This window comes from Mobula birostris, chromosome 26 (assembly GCF_030028105.1).
Source record: "Mobula birostris isolate sMobBir1 chromosome 26, sMobBir1.hap1, whole genome shotgun sequence".
NCBI lineage: Eukaryota > Metazoa > Chordata > Chondrichthyes > Myliobatiformes > Myliobatidae > Mobula > Mobula birostris.
In genome coordinates this window covers 28,195,973-28,215,344 of record NC_092395.1, presented here as the reverse complement: position 1 = coordinate 28,215,344, position 19,372 = coordinate 28,195,973, and the positions used below count along the sequence as shown (strand labels likewise).

General features: G+C 45.7%; 1 protein-coding gene and 1 long non-coding RNA gene across 9 annotated transcripts in view; one reads left to right on the top strand and one right to left on the bottom strand.

The window, feature by feature from the left end:
- Positions 1-4,005: 4,005 nt before the first annotated feature.
- Positions 4,006-19,372, bottom strand: part of LOC140188203 (3',5'-cyclic-AMP phosphodiesterase 4C-like) — a 273,810-nt gene continuing 258,443 nt past the window's right edge. For all 8 annotated transcript variants that reach the window (XM_072244242.1, XM_072244241.1, XM_072244244.1 and 5 more), the window contains 6 exons: positions 18,218-18,382; positions 17,272-17,371; positions 16,360-16,514; positions 14,329-14,451; positions 12,665-12,847; positions 4,006-5,198 (listed from right to left, as the gene is read on the bottom strand). In XM_072244242.1, coding sequence (XP_072100343.1) covers positions 4,686-5,198; positions 12,665-12,847; positions 14,329-14,451; positions 16,360-16,514; positions 17,272-17,371; positions 18,218-18,382 — 1,239 coding nt within the window. In that variant the 3' untranslated portion in view covers positions 4,006-4,685. The remainder of the gene's footprint in view (positions 5,199-12,664; positions 12,848-14,328; positions 14,452-16,359; positions 16,515-17,271; positions 17,372-18,217; positions 18,383-19,372) is intronic.
- LOC140188206 (uncharacterized) lies at positions 5,990-13,761 on the top strand. The gene is made up of 3 exons (XR_011883240.1): positions 5,990-6,167; positions 8,188-8,314; positions 13,251-13,761. It is a non-coding gene; the product is annotated as an uncharacterized lncRNA (long non-coding RNA).

Sequence of the window (19,372 nt, the reverse complement as noted above, 5' to 3'; positions counted from 1 at the left end):
CATTCTGGCTGGGTTAAAATCATGGAATTCCCTCCCTAACAGCACTGCGGGTGTCCCTACACCTCAGGGACTGCAGCGGTTCAAGAAGGCAGCTCATCATCACCACCTTCTCAAGGGCAACTAGAGATGGGCAATAAATGCTGGCTTAGCTGGCGATGCCCACATCCCGCAAATGAATAAATTAAAAAAACTCCTCTGCACTCGTGCTGTGTACCTCTGACCTTCTATTATGCCTAAGACTCTGGATATTCAGAGTCTGACCACACTGCTCCTCCTGCAACAATACTCTAACAGAACTACAAAGTGGCCCATGAATGTATGTAGCCTCGCTAACAGTCAGTCTATTGGCACGGTAGCTTTGCGGTTAGCACAATTCTTTTACCGCACTAGTGATCACCAATCAGCGATCAGTTCCCACCGTCAGGAATTTGAACGCTCTTCCGGCGACCGTGTAGGTTTCCTCCGGGTACTCTGGTTTCCTCCCACATTACAGTAAGATTAGTGAGCTGTGCACATGCTATGTTGCTGCTGGAAGCGTGGTGACGCTTGCAACTTTTCCACAGCAGGATCCTCGGACTGTGTTGGTTGTGAACACAAAAAATGATGCATTTCACCATATGTTTCAATGTAAATGTGACAAATAAAAGTAATCTTTAATCCTTTCCAAATCCCTTGTTTGAATTGCTAACATTAACTTCTACCCCAGCCACTGAACCTCGGCAGTTCTCAGCAAAGTAACTGACATTCCCCATGATTGTGATATGCGATTATCATCACAATCTTCCGGAACTATCTGCTTGCCTCCTTAATTATTGTCATCTATCCGCTGCCCTTCAACCTCAATCAAAAATGACTGAACATAACAGCGCTCCACCACTTGCATCAGGAACATGGGCGACTAGTAGAGCCAATATGCACAGCACCAGATTCCCAAATACATTCCTCACCTCCGGTGCTCTCCATGTGGAGTTTGCATGTTCTCCCCGAGTCGGTGGCGGTTTCTTCTGGACGTCCACCTATTCTGGGACTGCGACGCCTGGTTCTAGAGATCCCAGACAAGGGAAACACCATCCTTGCATTAATATGTCAAGGCCCATGGGGGTTTTATTCGTTCCAATGAGATTGCTATTCGACATTCCCTGGTACAGACTGTCTGCTCAAGCCCTCGTCCATCCCAGTAAACTGTGCGCTGCACTTCCTTCTGCCGGTATATCCTTCCTTAGACCACGTGTGGGCTCATCACTCCTGTAATCAAATAAAGCTCAAGGTACTCCCCGCGTTGCCTGTACCACGTTAACTTCCAGTGAATGAAATTTAAAAAGAAACAGCAGATGCTGGAAATGTAAAACAAAAGCAGAAAATGCTGGAAACGTACAACAGGCCGAGCTGAATGTATGGAAAAAGAAACGAGGTTAACGGAAGACCCTTCGCCCGACCTGCTTCCAGCATTTGCTATTTTTATTTAACTCTCAGCTGGGAACACTCTTCCATCCTCCGTTTCTACCAAACAGGATGGCCCCATATATCCCCACACTATACCCCACCTACCATTTACCTGACGCACACGGTTACACGGACTGACCCTCCACGGGGGGAGACTTGGACAATCGGGAGTGGAAATAATCCCCTTCTCAGCCGGACTCCAAATTCCCCTGCTCAGTGAACCTCCTCCCGGTGGAAGCGCGATTCGTCACGACTCCCGTAGGGAACATGGAGCCCGGGAACGGCGCGGGGTCGCAGCCTAGCGCGAAATGTAGCGGCTTGGATGGTGGAGAGGGTTGCCGGGGTTGAAGTAGTCTGTGTCGTGGCCACAGCCGAGTCCCTTCCCTTCACCGCAGCCACGGGACTTCTCTCCCCGCCTCTCGCTGCCCTGCCCGTTCTGGTCTCCGTGAGGGAGGGCACCGTGCACCCCGTCTCCTTTCCTCCGAGCACGCCACCTCCCCCCGCGGGCTGCTCTCCGGACTCTGGCAAGAGAGAGCAGGTGGAGAGAAGAGATGGACACCAAGGATTCGTGCACAGGGTCATCCGCACGGAAACAGGCCATTCGGCCCGCTATTATCGCTAAGCAGCCATTCAGTCTGAATCCTTTAAATCTCAGCACATTCCCAGCAACCCTCCCCTGCTTCCGCACGCTAGTGCCGAAGGTCAGGACTGCACCGGGCTCACTGGAGCGGCGAGTCAGCAGCTTCATAAACTGCGCCAGCAGGTGATTAGTTGAGGAATTTTAAAAAAGCTTATAACGCTGACGGAGGCCGCTCGGCCCATTTTGTAAATGCTAGATGAAGTTTTTTTTTAAAAAAAGCTACCCAGACTAATCCCACTGTCCAGCTCGCAGCAGCACCCGACTTTGTAAGGTGGTCCCCGCTTGCCCCAGCCTGAAAGGCGAGGAGTCCCAGCCATCGGCGGGTGAACCGTTCAGCAAGATTCCGGGTCTTAGTCGTCAGAGGTTGTGGACGACTTTATCTGGTGGAACTGAGAATCTGGTTTCAGTAAAATCGAATAATCTTGAAAGGGAGGTCAAGTTTGGGGTCGGAGCCAGGCGAATGGGAGGGGATTTAGGGAAGCGTCGCTAAAAATGCCCCGCCTCGGTTGGAGATGAAATATAGGCGCCCGTATCACCAACCTTCACTGCCTGGGTTCACCAGCCAGGTTCCACTTTAATCGGACGGGGCTCAGCCACTCCCCGCGGGCGGAAGATGGTGTGGACCCACCGTGATGAGATGGGGTTTGTAGGCATTGATATACAGTACCGGAGTTTTTGATTCACAGAGAGGTTGGAACGAGCTGGGAATTATCAATATTATTGGACAACAGTCTGCTGGAGGAACTCGGCAGGTTTATTCCTCACCACAGATGCTGCCTGATCACCCCGCCCCCCCCCCCCCCCACCAAGTTCCTCCAGCATTTTGTGTTTTATTCTGGATTTCCGGCGTCTGCGGTATCTCTCGTTACTAATGAGTCCCCTCGGCATCTTTTTGTTGCTCCAGAATGCAGCATCTACAGTCTCTTCTGTCTCAATATTATTGAAAAGCTTGCATTCATAAGCGGCACCTAAGTCCATTGACCTCACAGGGTCGCGCATAAATGCAGGCGGGAATTCCGGAGAGACTGAGCGGTTGAGATTCCCACACACCGAGATGCATAAAAGAGCTGAGAAAGGTTTCACGGGAAGCTGGATAAACGCAGGAGGAAGTAAAGATTGAGAGAGGATGTTTCAGAGTGCTGGGTGGGATGGGACGGGACCAGTATGAAGCAGAGATACCAACATGGAGCAAAGGGACACCTCTCCGTTATATTTTTGATTTAAATTCTCCCCTGCAGACCCATATGGGCACACTGGCATTTCATCCTCTGCAGAACGTTCCTCCTTTAACCTGTGGTCCTTTTCGTGCGCATCCTTAGCCCCCAGTAGACAACTTTACTCGAGAGGATGGGCACAGATATCCACCGAAGCCCATTTTACAACTGATAGCGAGACAAGTTCTTACTCCGCAAGTTTATCTCGATGCCAATGGGCAGCGAGTTTTCGCGCTCGAATGGATCACTTTACGAACTACTGTATCGGGATGGTGTCGGCGTGTCACCCTCCCCTCCCGGAACCCTTCCTTTCCCATCTCCCTCACACCCCACACCCATTCACCCAGTCCCGCTGGCGTCACCTCCACCATCCTTCCTCCGGCGGTTCAGAGGTCCACGCTCGATATCATTTTCTATCCCCGTGACCGCGAGAGCAAAGAGAATACACGCACACTTTCCTCGTCGCCCTCTCTCACACACAGTGACAAGGCACTCACGCACACACACAAACATAGCTTGGCTCTTTCTCTCGTGCATAGACGGTCGAACAGTTTAACGGAGACCGACCGACATACACACACAAACACGAACAGTCATATCTGTACTATACGCGGATAAATTTACGCACACCATCAGACCGCGGACCAACGGAAATCGCACCTCCACATATAAGGGCAGCAGTCAATACAGTCCAGATCACAGTTCACATAAAGGAAAATTGTGTAAAAAATCTAAAAATATTCATTTAACAAAAATACAGATCACGCGTTCTTTTAAAAAAAAGATAATCGAAACCTTTTAAACTTTTTTTTCTGCATCTGAATAAAGGTCCAGTTTCGCTGCTAACTGCTGACAATTCGTCTAAAAAGGCATCTGATATCTTTAAGTCCGCCCAGTGTTTGCCTGTGTCTCGACCCATCGAGTTAACACCTTGCAGTTCGAGCGGCAGTCCTCTTGCTCCGTTCCGCTGCAGGGTATGAGCTCCTTTACCTCATTTTGTTTTGCGGCGAATACTTTACAATGAAAACGGAAAGGCGCGAACGCTCCCCCTTTCCCCCCTCCTTCGTTTCGCAGGATGTTCTGCTCGCTCTGTCCGCACCCTCGCTCGCCCGCGATAGGATGGGTGCAACTTTCTTTAAAATCTTAACCCTCTCCTGGCCCGGAGAGGGAAAACTCGCCACACGGCCTGTTTTCATTGTCCAGTTGCTCTCGGTAGAGGTTGTCTCTGGCAAATCCTTGAGCCCCAGAAATATCCCCTCCCTTCCCCCACACCAGGGGTCCTGCCTCCGAAGCCCTACCTGGTTGATGTTTAAAACAGCGGGTGATCCGTGAGATCCCAAGACCAGAAAATAAAAAGAGTTGGGTATGTGACTCCGGCGGAGTCCGCGTTATGTAGCCTCTGACACATTTGCACTGTCCTGCTCAGCTCCGTTATCGGAGGTTCTGGTCTGGTTCTCCTCTGCCGGTAACACCTCCTCAGGGAGGCGGCTGGATCCCGCCAGAAGATTCGGCTCGCTGCTCTCATTCCGCCCGTCCTCCGTCCAGCTGCTCGTCTTGTCGTCCGGGTTCTTGCCGGCTTCGGAGGAAGTGTCGCTTGCGGACTGGTGACTCTCAGACAACTCGGTGACCGGAGTCACCGAGGTATTGCAGCTGCACATGTCCTCTGACAAGTCGCACTCGGCGCTCGGCGGGCTAACGCTGTCGATCACGACCAGCAGCTTACTGGGCTTCGCGTCCCTCTTGTCCGCCTCGGAGGCCGGCGAGGGTGGGCTGCGAGGGATCATACTCTGGAACCAGTCGCGGTTGTCCTCCAGGTTGTCCAATATCTCCTTGGCGTCGGGATAAACCAAATCGGCCCAGGACTCCCACAGAGGATGGACAATGAAGTCAATGAATCCAACCTAGGGGAGAAGTAAAGATCCAGTTAGGAAAATTGTTCCCTTTCACGGTGCCCGCCACAACTCCTTTCATGATCTGGATCTCAACACCACGGAGCCGCCAGATTCTCCCCAGTCGGTATCAAACCACCACCGTCCTAAAGGTTTCCTGCATTTTGGCGGAGGGCGTTCCTGGCATCTCCTTTCCTTCAGGTTAAAAATAGTACCCATTGACTAGACAGAATCCTTTCTCAGCTATACGGAGCATAGAAGGTAGAACTGTACAGCAGTTTTCGGCCCACGCTGTCTGCACTATGGTGTCAAATTAAGCTAAACCCCAATGCCGCACATGACTCCTATTCCCTCCATTCCCCGCAGGTTTCATGCGTCTATCAAAATTGCTCTTAAACGCCACTATCTTACCTGCTTCCACCGCTACCTCAGCCTGCAGTCTGTTCTACTCCCCGTGGGGGAGAAAAACTTCAATCTGCACATCTCATTTTAAGACAATCCCTCTAGTGTTTGATATTTCTAACAAATTAAATTTCTAATATTCCTGCTATTCAGAAAAATATTCACCATCACATTCAACACGTCTCCAACAGCTGGAGATTCAAACACCTCCTCTACTGGCTTATCCCCGAGAGCGTCAAATGCGGACTGTGTGGGATGTAATGGGTGGAAACCAGCACAGTTCACGACCACCGACAGCGAGTTGGGGGTTACTTTAAGAGGCTGGTCTGACGTAATGGCGTAAATACGTAAGTGTTTTTTTTAACCGCGCTTTATGCTCCGTGCTTTGGTGGCTAATAAAGTTCTTACAGTCCCCCTTAAACTTAAAACGCCTCTGTCGTTTTATTTCCGAAAACCTACGAGACTTTGTTGGCCGGGCCGAGATTAATGGTTTTCTTAGCAGTAAAAGTCAACACTCCTGGAGTCACACGTAGACCAGCCCGTAGCAGGATGCAAAATTCCCGTCTCTAAAGGACTAAGGTGAGTTTTGCCGACAAACCGGAATTGCAAGGGCTTTTAATTCCAGAATTTATTTATTTGGCTGAATTTAAATTCCTCATTTGCCACGCCGGACTTTCACTCGTGTACCTAACTCAAGCCAAGGTCTCTGGATTGCCTTTGCACTCACGACCACACCCAAACAAAATTTGCACAGAAAATAGGGCTCGCAATTCCGTGGCTCCTTTCACACCCGTGGGACATCTCAAAATGTGGCCCAGCCCGTGAAAATGCCTTGGAAGTGGAAAGTCGGAAAGAAAAGCAAGATCCCACAAACAACGACTTGATAACGAACAGATCAATTGCTTCGGTGATACGGAGAGATAAATATTGATTTAAAAAATACCCCTTCCTCTTCCTCTACCCAGTCCGTCTTCCTTGAATTGTGTTCATCTAAGGGGGTAGAAGGAGACACATTGTGGAACATTCCCCGAGAAATTACCCGGGAAGTTGCGTCCCCAGATATCCCTTTCAACCTCTAAAATGTTATTCCTTTAGGATTGCTCAGACCGGTGTCAGGCAGTTCATCTTTAAGTCCCGGAGACTCCACATAAATTCTGGAGGTACAGTATAGGAATCTCCAGTCCTAACGATTGAATCCCCTGCCACTCGGATAAGTGGCCAATAGGGGGCGGTGCAAATCCGTGGAATGAGCTAATATGCGGGCATTTCCGTGTCGGCAACCACATCACTTCAGTCATTAAATTCTGGACCTTCACGATCTGAATAGGGGGACGGATTTGACACGTAGGTTAAATTCAACCGTTGGACACACAGCTAACGTCACTCAGATAAACACAAGGCACTGGCAGAACGGAGGTTACTGAGTGACAGTCATCGCCACAGGGCGCTGGGGCGGCTCGGGACCGGGACATTTACTGTGTGACGGTGTGAGGGCGCTGGATTGTTATTTTTATGAATTCATTCATCGCGGTTTGGGTGATCATATCAAAACCAGCGCGTGCTGTCCATTCTTGACTGTCATTGGTGAGCTGCCTTCTTAAACCACTGCATTCCTTCTAGTGAAGACAGTACCTCAATGTGGTCGGGCAGGGAGTTTCCCGCTTTGGATTTAAAAAATGATAAAGGAATAGTGATACATTTCAAAACCAAGTGGTGGTCCAGAGGGGGGTGGTCCCTTAGATCTGGTGCCCTCGTCTTTCCTGATAGTAGAGGATGCAAGTTTAAAAGGTGCTGTTGGACTAACCTAGGTGAGGAAACACGGTGAGTTTCTGAAGACAATACACACGTTCAGATGATGAAGGGAATGATTATTCATAGTCAGTACCATTAAAACAGGCTACTTTGTTCTACTTCGTCCAGGGCATCACACACAGATTTGTAATGTCACCAAAAACACACATACTTTTCTACAGATGTACCTTGGAGAGCATTCTAACTGGCTGTATCACCGTCTGGTACAGTGATGGGGGGGGGGGGGGGTGCTGCTGCACAGGATTGAAGTAAACTGCAGAGATTTGTAAAATTAGTCAGCTACTTCATGGGCACCAGCCTCCATAGTATCCAAGACACCTTCAAGGCGCAATGCCTCAGAAAGGTGGCGTCCATCATGAAGGACTCCCGTCACCCAGGGTATGCCCTTTTCTCATTGTTGCCATCAGGAAGGAGGTACACAATCAGCAACTCAGGAACAGCTGTTCCCCTCTGCCATCTAATTCCTGAATGGACATTGAAACCATGAGCACCACCTCGCTACTTTTTCAAAAATCTTTTTTTGCACTACCTATTTAATTTAACTATTTGATATATTTTGATACTGTAACTCAGTTCTTTTCTTTCTATTATTATATTTTGCATTGCACTGCTGCCACAAAGTTAACAAATTTCATGACATATGCTGGTGACAGTAAACCTGATTCTGAAAATGCTGGAGGAACCCAGCAGGTCAAGCAACACCACTGGACAGGAATAAGCAGCTGAGATTGACTTGAAAGGAAGTCGCAGCCCAAGTCGTTCGTTAACTGTCTATTTTCCTCTACAGATGCTGAGTTGCTCCAGTATTTTGTGTGTGTTGCTCAAGATTTACAGCATCAGCTGAACCTCGCTTATCTACATTGTCCTGGATGCTGTCAAGTTTTACAACTTTCCTTGGCATTGGATTCATCCATGTAGGTGGCGCGGAGTCTATTGTATTGCTTAATTCTGCCTTGTAGGATGGCTTTGGGATGGGTTACTCAACCCAGGATACCCAGCCTCTGACATGCTTTCATAACCATGGTATTTATTTGGCTGGGTTTTCATGAGTATCTGATAAATAGTATTTTCCAGTACATTACTGGCAGGGTTTGACACAGTAATGACTTACTACTTATCAGTCCATGTGTGTATGTGGTATAGATCTCACCGTATAAAGACATGGGCTGTTTCACTTATCAGGAGCTACAAACAGAATTGAACATTACACTATCGCCAGTAGCTCCACTTCTAATAGCAAAATTGTGTGAAACAGTTGGATTAACAACAGCCTATGCAACCTTAGTAACTCAAAGCGCTGGTGGAAAATGGTTACTGAGACACTGAATGGACCTCAGTGGAGAAACAGCCAGCAGCACAAAGTGTGAGGACGTAGGGTTACAATAACATCATTTACTGTCCAGTACTACTTGTCTCGGGGTGATGGTGAGTTTTCTCTTCACACCTCAACAGCCTATATGTAGGAATAGTGCTACCAACGTTTTAATTCCAAGAGTGGGAATTGAACCCAGAAACACTGTTTCAGAGCTGAGGGCCATAGGCAGATTAGAACCAACAACCGGTGGAGAGATGCTAGTAGAAATCTTGTAGATTTCATTCTGCAGACCCATGCTTCCTGCTGCATTGTCCCAATATTATCACATTGTGATATTTCACTTTCTCACAATTCAGTGTCACATCAACACTGCACTCACCAAGCACCAAACCCAGTACTGCCATTAATCCAGCTGACAAGGGCAATGTCAGCCTCACTGAAGCTAAACACTGCGTCTCTGACACCCCCTCCTTGGTGACTCAATCACCTCCTCCAAGTGAAGCTCTGATTCACGGGTGCCTCTTCTAATCTAGTGTGTGCTCACAATGTGGTTTCCTCTTCCTCTGAACCACACTACAGCCACTTGACATGATCTCCCGTTCACTGACTTGCTTCCGGAGGAGATCCTCCCTCCGTAGTATCCAACACAGGTCCTCTAACCCACATAGCCCTGCACAGCCCACTTGTAATTCCATCTGAAAATTTTACAAACAAGCCTCTCCTGATAGAACTAGGGTTTCTGCCTGCTCTGGTGCAACAGAACTTATTCTTTCCTACCTTAATCCTTCCTTCTGATCTGCTCCATTCCCACCTATATCCTTTAACATCTCCTCTTCTGACACAGAGTCATAGAACACAACAGTTGCTAGACTATTATTCTGCTTAATCCTGTTGACCTGCACCCAGACCACAGTCCTCCATGCCCATTTCCTTTAGCATGGTTTGCCATCCAGAATTGTTTAAAGTTACTCAACTACATCTGTTCCATTCCCTGCACTTCTGCTCTCAACACCCCCCCCATTCTTCCCACCCAGAACAACTAGAGTTTCTCTTCTCCCCAGTTTCCACCCCACCACATTCAATACATTTTCTGTCACCTTTGACATGATACCACGACCAGAAGCATCTTCCTCATCCTTCCATTTTCACCATTCCAAACGGGAAAAGGATCTAATGCTTTCCTGGCTTATTACAGATAAACTCTTCTCGGGCTTCCAGCCGGGTACGGGTATCGGGTTTAACCGTCGTTTCGATGACAGACTCTGCCATTTTCATTAAGGATGATGCCTGGACATGTCTAGTCCGGTGGTATGTAAAAGCCCATCATCCATCCCTCCCGATTGGTTAGTCCTCATCCAATCAGGTTTCCACTTTCCCACCTTGCTTATAATCAAATTCCGAATGGCCTACTTCTGCTCCTTTGTCTTATGGTCTAAAAAACTACCGTGGCATCAATGGCTTTTGGGACCTCCTGGTGAAGAAAGCCATTGAAATAAAACTAGAGGAAAATAATTTTAACTCAAGACTAAGTAAGGACTGGATTTTGACTGTAACAAGGTAGGAGGTGGAAACCTGATTGGATGAGGACAAACCAATCAGGAGGGACGGACAATGGGGGCATAAATACCACCAGACTTGACATGCCCAGGCATCCTCCCTGATGAAGATGCCAGAGTTTGTCATCAAAAAGCCTGTTAAAATTGATACCTATACCCAGCTGGAAGCCCAAGAAGAGTTTATTCATTCCTCAGCAACTCTCTTCCATTTGCACAAACACCCTCTTCTCCTCTCACAACACCTTCCCATGCAACAACAGGGGGTACAACACCTGCACTTTTACCCCTCCCTTCCCTACCATCCAGAGACCTAAACATACCTTCCAGGTGATTCACTGGTGCCTCTTCCACTCCACTGTATGCACGTGGTCCTCACAATACAGTTTCCGCAATGTTGGAGACACCAAAAACTGAATGAAGGTGTTGTGACCACTTTGCATAATTTAGTTTGCAAAGGCAACCCCACGTTTCAGTTAGCTGCCACTTTAACTCTCAATCCCACTCTTATATTATTGAAATGAATCCCTATGTAAGCTTCCATGTAGCCCTCAGGACTAAACAGTCAATTCAACAGTTTCAGGTAACAAGTAATAGAGTTGTCAAGTAATAAGCACAGCAAGCCCTTCATCCCAGCTCATCCGAGCTGACCAAGACACCCGTCTAAGCTGGTCTCATCTGCCCATGTTTGGCTCATGTTCCTCTAAGTCAGGGGTTCCCAACCTGGGATCCGCCGGCCTCTCAGTTAATAGTAAGGCTCCATCACATTAAAAAGGTTTGGAACGCCTGCTCTAAACCTTTTCTATCCACACAAGTGTCTATTAGATGTAGTTATTTTATCAACCACTTCTTCTGTCAGCTCATTCTACATAAGCATCACCCTCAGCATGAAGAATTTGCCTTTCAGGTCCCTTTCCAATCTTTCCTCTCTCAACTTAAACCTCATTTTTGATTCCTTTTCCTTGGGAAAGAGCCCGTACACTGACCCTACATATCTCCCCGCGATTTTTTACACCCTCAAGGTCACCCCTCAGTCTCCTATTCTTCAAAGAACAAAGACCCAACTTGTCCAGCCTCTCCCTCGGGTCCTGGCAACATTTTTGTAAATGTTCTTTGTACTCTTTTCATCTTAATGATGTCCTTTCTGTACCAGGGTCACTAAAACTGTACACGGTACTCCAGGTGTGGCTTCTCCAACGTCTTGTACAACTGCAAGATAAATATCCCAACTCCTATACTTGGTGTCCTTACTAATTAAGGCCAGTGTGCCAGGTGCCTTCTCCTCCACCCTGTCTAACTGTGACCCAACTTCCAGGGAACTGTGAAGTTGTATTATTCTGTTCTAAAACACCCCCACTTCCCCTATATGTGATAGCTCTATCTTGGTTTGACTTTCTAGTCTTATCAGAATTGGCCAGTTTTGTTGAAAGTTCATCGATTTATACCATTAACTCAGTTTTCCTTTCTCCATAGCTAATGCCTGATCTAATTGTGTTTTTTTCCAGCATTTTTTCCTAATTTTTCATTTCAGTAACTGCAGTAATTCAGTATCTCACTGTGCCAGCACTTTTTGCCTTCTCCTTGTCCTCATCCAACCATCTTTATTTACAGCTCCTCCCGCAGCCAGGTCAGCTGTAATAAACATAATTTCACCACTATCTCTGTGCCTAGATCACAACCCTCCCAATCATTCAATCCCTCTTCGTCTCAATCCTATCATAGATATTTCCTTTGTTCTCCCCATCCCTCAACACCCAGCCGTTTCTCTAAAACTTAAAACTTGCTTGATTTCCAACTTCCCTGAACTCGGAAGAAAGGTGTGAGCAGGACATTACTCCCTCCTTAGATGCTGCCTGACCTGCTGAGCACCTCTACCATTTTCTGCTTTTATTTTAGGCTTCCAGTGCCTGCAGTTCTTATGCTTTTCTATCCTCCCACTAAACCTAGTTTGATGATTCTACACCGACAATGATTTGTTTCTAAAAATAATTAATAGTCTTCAAAGGAAGTGATAAAATCACACAGAGAAATGCTTCCTCAGTTGCAGGGCTGTGTTCTGTTCAACATGATCTGCGTCTGGCTGATTAAATTTACCTCCGCTATAATCAAATCGCAGACTCTGTGGGTTAAAAGGCCTAATTCTGCTCCTATGTCTTTTGGAAGTGGAGACCAAGATGGATTGACAAATTACTCTCTACTCAGATGATAAACTGTGACCATACATTTAACCTTCCATTACCATCTTTCAATGTTAAGCAGTGAGGCATGTTGTGGGGGGGGGGGGGGGGTCAGGTTTGTTCACTATAATTACTGGAGACTGCAGGCCAAGACTGGGTTGGTGATAATCTATCTCTCTCCCGCTCCCGCCCATTTCCCTGGGATTTCTGCCATCTAACCTGGGTTTTCTCAATGGAAGCAGTATGTTTGTCACACATTGGGCTGATATCCATGCCCCGCTCTCGCTCTTGATCCCCCTGGCAGAAGAATTCCATCATGATTTTGTCCACCCAGGTGCGGTACAGGTGCAGGGGCTTGGTGGGGTTGCTCAGGTCGGCACAGTGCACCATGTTCTGCAGAACCTGTGGAAAGAAACATCAGGAGGCTCAGTGCACTTCCTAAAACCCACAGTTCAATTCCAGCCCCCCACTGGCACCCGACTTCTTCACCCCTCTCACTCAAGAAGGCATCAGCAGCATTAAGGCCACAGGCTTTGAGTTATCAACGTCATCTGGTAATAGTGGCAGGTCACTGGGGAACAGTAATGATGAGACCAGGTCTGTCTGCAAAACTGGGGACGTTAGTGCTGGGTAAAGGTCTTTTACTGTATAGTTGTGAAGGAGCAGATCTGTTGCTATATAACTTTGGGAATAGAAGGAGCTAAAGATGGCACCAGAGGTCTTTGTGTACTTAGGCGACTTCTTCTAGTTCATCTGCGAAACTGTTTAAATATCCTGTTTTCATCTCTTTTCTTTCTTTTTCAAGGTGGCTGGGGTCCTGTCAGAGTCCATGATCTACAGCTGCACTCAAACTACATTCTTCATGGGCGGTGGGTTCTCGCTCTTCTGAACTCGCCAAGTGGCCTGGCGTTTTGGGATCTCCAGGAGCGGCTTGGAAGATGTGCGCCTTTGGGATGGGTCCCTGAGGACGACCGGATTCCTCGCTGATGTCGCCGACTGAAACGCCGCGGAAGATCGAAACGTCGAGAGAGCGGGTGCAGTTGTCAGAGGCCTCTGCATTCGAGCAACCTCTCTCTCTCTCCCTCTCTCGATGATGATGATGATGATGAGAGAGAGTCTGCTAATGCCTGAGATGAACTCACATACGTGACGCTACAGATTGTAACATCGAAACAGCAGCTTCCCTCTCGCTGTGACAGGAGCGATATCTCTCCCTCCCTTGCTTGCAAGAGAGAGCCTGTCTGAGAGGTCGAAGTGTTGGGATAGACAGTAGTTTTTGATGGACTCTAGATTACGGTCACTGGGGGCGCTGCTAGTGCTGGCATTGTGGGTGGGGGGGGCTAATATTTTTGCTGGAGCAAGTGGGGGGGGGATTGATGTTTTGCTGCTGCTTGTGGCGAGAGGTGGGGGGGGGCTTTGGGATTCTAATGTTTTTCTGTCATTCCTTCCTCGGGTTTTTTTTTCCCTGTTTTGTAGATGTCTGTGAAGAATAAGGATTTCAGGCTGTATACTGTATACATTCTTTTGACATTAAGTTGAACTGTTAAACCACTGATATAGTACTTTGTGTAGAGTTGATTCTTATAATAGACAGCTCTATTAATGTGTGATATCGGAGTAGAGTTCTGTTTAGCACAGGTCTGCTGCTGTCAGAATAAAGGGGACAGCACTGGTGTTATCAAGAGAGTCAAAATTAAACTGACAGCCATAGATCTGTCATTGTTTAATAAAGGGATCGTAAACACCTGTTTAAGATCAGTGCTTTTTGATTCTCAGCGTATATTTGGAACATTGTTGACACAAATACCTTAAAAATTGATCTAAATTTTAAATAACAGGAAAATGTTTGATGTAGCAGTTATGTAAACTAGGAAGATCTGTACCTGTATCCGGTCAGAATAATTATCCAGCAATAGGACTCCTAAACTTGTAACTTTCTTTGTCTCCACCATTGTCTTCAAGTCTGCCAATAGGTTCATGTGCTTGGTCATGTCTGTTGCCAACACCTGGATCAGGACAGGGTTAGAGAGATATAACCAATTACCAAAACAAGAGGCACCTCACTGTCGGGGTCCCCACTTAAGACAGACTCTCCATCAGGGATCCCATTCGTCTTTCATATTGGTTTCACAGTTCACCAGGTCAGACACAAAGAAACAGAAGTTTAACTAATCCATTTTAAGATGATTATAGGGAAGGATTTAACAATTCTGAGAGCCAGATTTATCGACAACACACATAAAAGTTGCTGGTGAACGCAGCAGGCCAGGCAGCATCTTTTATGTGTGTTGCTTTAATTTCCAGCATCTGCAGAATTCCTGTTTGCAGATTTATCGACAAACTGAGTTTGAGGGGCTGAGAATGGGAAAATAAATGGGTGATAATACAGGTAACTGACAAAATAGAACTACAATTTAAAATGGCACTCACCAGTGTGCAGGAAAAGTATAGAGAAGTACAGCACAAACACAGGCCCTTTGGCCCATCTAGTCCATGCCAAAACCATTTAAACTGCCTACACCCATCGACATGCACCCTCCATATTCCCTACTATCCATGTACCTATCCAAACTTCTCTTAAATGTTGAGTTTATATTGTGTGAAAAGGAAAGAAACCAAACACATTGGGAATTCACAGATGAGGGTAAGGAAGTACACAAAGAACAAAGGAATGCTTATTAAGAGAGAAAACAACAGGGTTAGGGCAGAAGTTAAAAAAAATAGGAATGTAAGGTGGAACTATGCAATCAAATTATAACGGAGCATGAAACAAGATAGTAAATATATTTTATTTTATTATGAAGAAAAGGCTGGGATAGGAATAGTGCCAGTAAAGGATAGACAGGACAATGGTAGGTTATGATAAAGTGATGACAGAACTACGATATCATTTCCTGGAGTATTTACTAAACAGATAGACATGACATCTGATGATATAATGAGTATTGAGACAACAGGAAAGTACATACTGTATATTAAATAAAACAACCAAACTCAACCCTGATCCAGATGGATTACAGACAAATGTTTTATTAGTATTTAGGAAAGAAAAAACAAAGGTATTACCACATATTTTTAATATTTCAGAAGAGGATAATGCAGTGGCCAAAGTACAGGCAAGTAGCTAATGTGATGCCAATATTTATGAAGAATGATAGAACATGCACTGGGAATTATAAACCAGTCAGCTGAGCGTATTTGGGGGGGAAATTAGTGGGATCCTTACCAAAGAAAGGAAGAGCTCTAGAATGAAAAATGTGTTAATAAACAGTGAAAATAGATGGATAAGTGAATAAGCTGAGGAGAATGCAGAGTCAGAGGACAAGCAGTGCATAGTATCCAAGCTGGAGTTAAGATAAAACTGCAGTGTTTAAGTACACAGGAGATGGAATGGACTTAAGGCAGGAGTGGTAAGGGACTGAGAACATCTAAATTTTAAAGGTTTAACAACTGAGAGGCAACTCTTTGAAAGAAAGAATCTTGAAGTTTTCACAGACGGTGCAACAAAGGCAACTCCACAGAGCTCAAAGGCCTTGAAACACTGCTCAGAGTTTACAGGATAGCCTGTTCAGCATCTATGCATCAGTTAGTAAAATGCAGGTGTGAGTTACTGGACCAGATCAAAGAAATCCCAACTGTTCTCTCAAGAGAAAGCTACTAAATAGGCACTGGTGTAGATCCACTAAATTCACCATATTATTTCAAGATCACTCAGAAAGGAATGAAATTAAACTCATGGGAAGTCAAATTAAAATAGTTACTAAGACATAATTGTTCTTAAACAAAAGGAAAAACTGGAACAGTCTGGCAAATACATATGGCTGTGCTGGCTGGGAACAGGAGTTAGGGAATTAGAGCAACAAGCCTGCTGATTGAATTTGGACTGTGATGGACGTGGCGGAAGTTGTACAAACCATGTCAATGGCCATTTTGCGAAGGTTCTGAAGCTCTTTCTTGCACAGGTTCTGAAAGATGTTGCAGTTCTCTTGCTGCAACAGTTTAAAGCCCACAGCCAGGTGATGGTTCTCCAAAACAGAGGCATCATTATACATCAGTGCTAACTCGGAATCTATAAAGCACAACAGAGAGACAGGATAAGTAGAACGGAGATAGAGCCGGGGACACAGATGGATGCAGAAAATCAGGAGCAGATTAAGTGGAGGAATTCAAGGGAAAGAGGGAGAAATGAGAAAGAGATAGAGGAAGGAGTCGTCGATGGGCAATTCAGAGACTAGGTAGACAAGAGCATGGAAAAATAGAGCAAGACAGCAAAATATGGGGGCAAATATGGAAGGTAGAGGCGGTGATGCAAAAGGAAATCTGATAAACGAAAGGGGGAGATGATAGAATGAGACACTGAAGGTTAGAGAGAAAAGGAAATGTTGGGAGTTGGGGAGATGGAGAAAGATAGGGAGAGAGAAAATGGTGGTGGAGAGAGAAAAATAGCAGGAGGTATGGTCTGTATCAGAGAGAAATACAAGGATTTTGAAAAGGTTATTCAAATACCTTAAATACTTCCCACAACATTTTCTAAGTATCATAGACTGTTCATTACTTCAGAGCACCAAATATACAAAATATTCCTTCTTTCCTTGGAGCACAAACCTTTCACAGACAAAAGGAACCCTTAACTATTCTCTGAAATGGCCCAGGGAACCACTGCGTTGGGCAAGTAGTGATGTATTAAATAATTATCTACTCAATGAACCATTTTCAAACAAATGTCCAGTAATAAGTAACTGGAATAAAAGGAACTGAAGGCATCTGAGGGCTTACAGCCAAAGAGTGAATCCCTTCTGACTACCACAGCCATCAACAATACTTACTGGTATTGATGAGGAATTGGTTGGAGACACCTGGATGGTCGACATCGTGGATTGCAGAGGCAAAAATTGCAGCCATTATCTCAAGGTCAGTGAAAACTGCCTGGAAGACAGAGTCAGGAGAAATCACCACCAGTACTTTCAATCATTGGAGAACAGCCTGGAGTTTCCCGAGAAACACCAGCACTTACCCATGTCATTGACTACAGTTCCCCATGTAACTGTTGGGAAGTTTAGGCTGATCATTGATAGGTAATATTGTCACATCAGATGCCAGACGATGGCCACCTAGCCCTTTGTACTTGACACTCAACAGCATTACCATAGACGAAGCCCCACCATCAACATCCTGGAGGGTGCACTGAGCAGAACCTAACCTGGACCAGCCACATAAATACTGTGCTTGTAGAATTGCTGCAGTGCATGTGGTGATAGTGGTCCTACAGTGCTACAGGACGGGGGGTGGTTCCAAAAGCAGTAGGGAAGCACATTTAGTGGAGGCTTTGCAGCTTTTCAAAAGTACACACATCCATCTATCTAGTCACAGGCAACTGATGATACATTCCAATTCATAATCTTTTAGAATGCGGGAAAAGACTTAATTATGCAGGACCCAGTCATTAATATTAATGAAGAACCAGAAGACATGGCTTTGGTAGTAGGATTTGAAGGGAGGGGAAGAAATTAGATTTTCACCCAGAGGGTTAGGGAGATTGCAGCTCAGTTCTGAAAGGTGGGTAGCATCAGAAAACCTCATCGCAATGGTTATATAAATGGACATGGTGCTGTCAGGTGGAATTAGGATGGATAATTCTTCATGGACTATCATGGACACAAAGGACAGAATGAACTCACGTGTCAGAAAGTTTCCATCATTCCATGAAAACCAGAATGAAAAAGATGATTTTGCAGTTTCATCCCTCGAAGTGGAGAGCTGCTGAAAACCTACCTCCAGCGCCGGTGACAGAAGCAGGACATGTGTAGACTGAGTCACATCTGCAGCGTGGTAATTGTTGTGGTAGTACACATCCGTACGGTAATGGTCCTCCAGAGTCGTCATGTACATGATGAAGGTGTCCTCAGGAATCTTAAATGTCTTCAGCAGCTGCCGCGACTTTGAGGTGAGAGCAAAGATTGGAAATTCAATGAAAGTAGCTGGTCTTTCAATAACAAGTCGCCTAAGTAACGTTCACCCTGATATGCTGTAAGTTCTTTGGGCAAACTGCGAAATGTCATAAAACTCAGGTGCGCTGAACTGAGAACTAATTCTTGTACCCTGGAACCTTATTTCAAAATCTGACCTAGGCCTAGTGGGAGTTCTTTATGGAATGTCAAGGGTCATTAGTAATCAGATAACCCTTACTACCCCTGCTACGAAAAGTCTATCTAACTGTATAGATCTTAGTTTGCTGAAAACACCAAGTGGTTAATTAAGCAGGGTCAGTAGGTGTATAAAATTATAGAGACATTAACTAATTAAGCAAATTACTGGAAAATGAACTTTAGTGCAGGTTAGATATGAAAATTTATATTAAATCTAAGTATTATCGTGGGTGGGCGATACGTTACTTTTTATGAGAGGGAGGAGTTGGGGATTTGGAGTCTGTTGTTGGTGTTTTTCTGTGTGCGCAATTTTAGATTTTTTTTGTTAGATTTTTGAGTGTGACCAAGAGGGTTGGGGTTTTGATGTTTTTGTCGCTGTTTTTTCTGTGAGTGAGGGGTTGGGGATTTGATGTTATTGTTAGAAAGCTCCATGTACCTATCTATGAGTCTCTTAAAAGACCCTGTTATATCCACCCCTATCAACTTCACCAGCAGTGCATTCCACGCCCCCATCACTCTCTGTGTGAAAAACTTACCCCTCACATCCCCTTTGTACCTACTTCTAAGCAACTTAAAACTATGCCCCCTCATGTTAGCTATTTCAGCCCCAGGAAAAAGCCTCTGGCTATCCACACGATCAATGCCCCTCATCATCTTATACACCTATTGTTGCTGTCTTTTTCTGTGAGGGAGGGGGTTGGGGGTTTGACATAACCTTCACTATTATTTTGCAAGGGAAGGGCTTGGGAGCTTTGAAGTTTTTGATGTTCCAGATGCCATT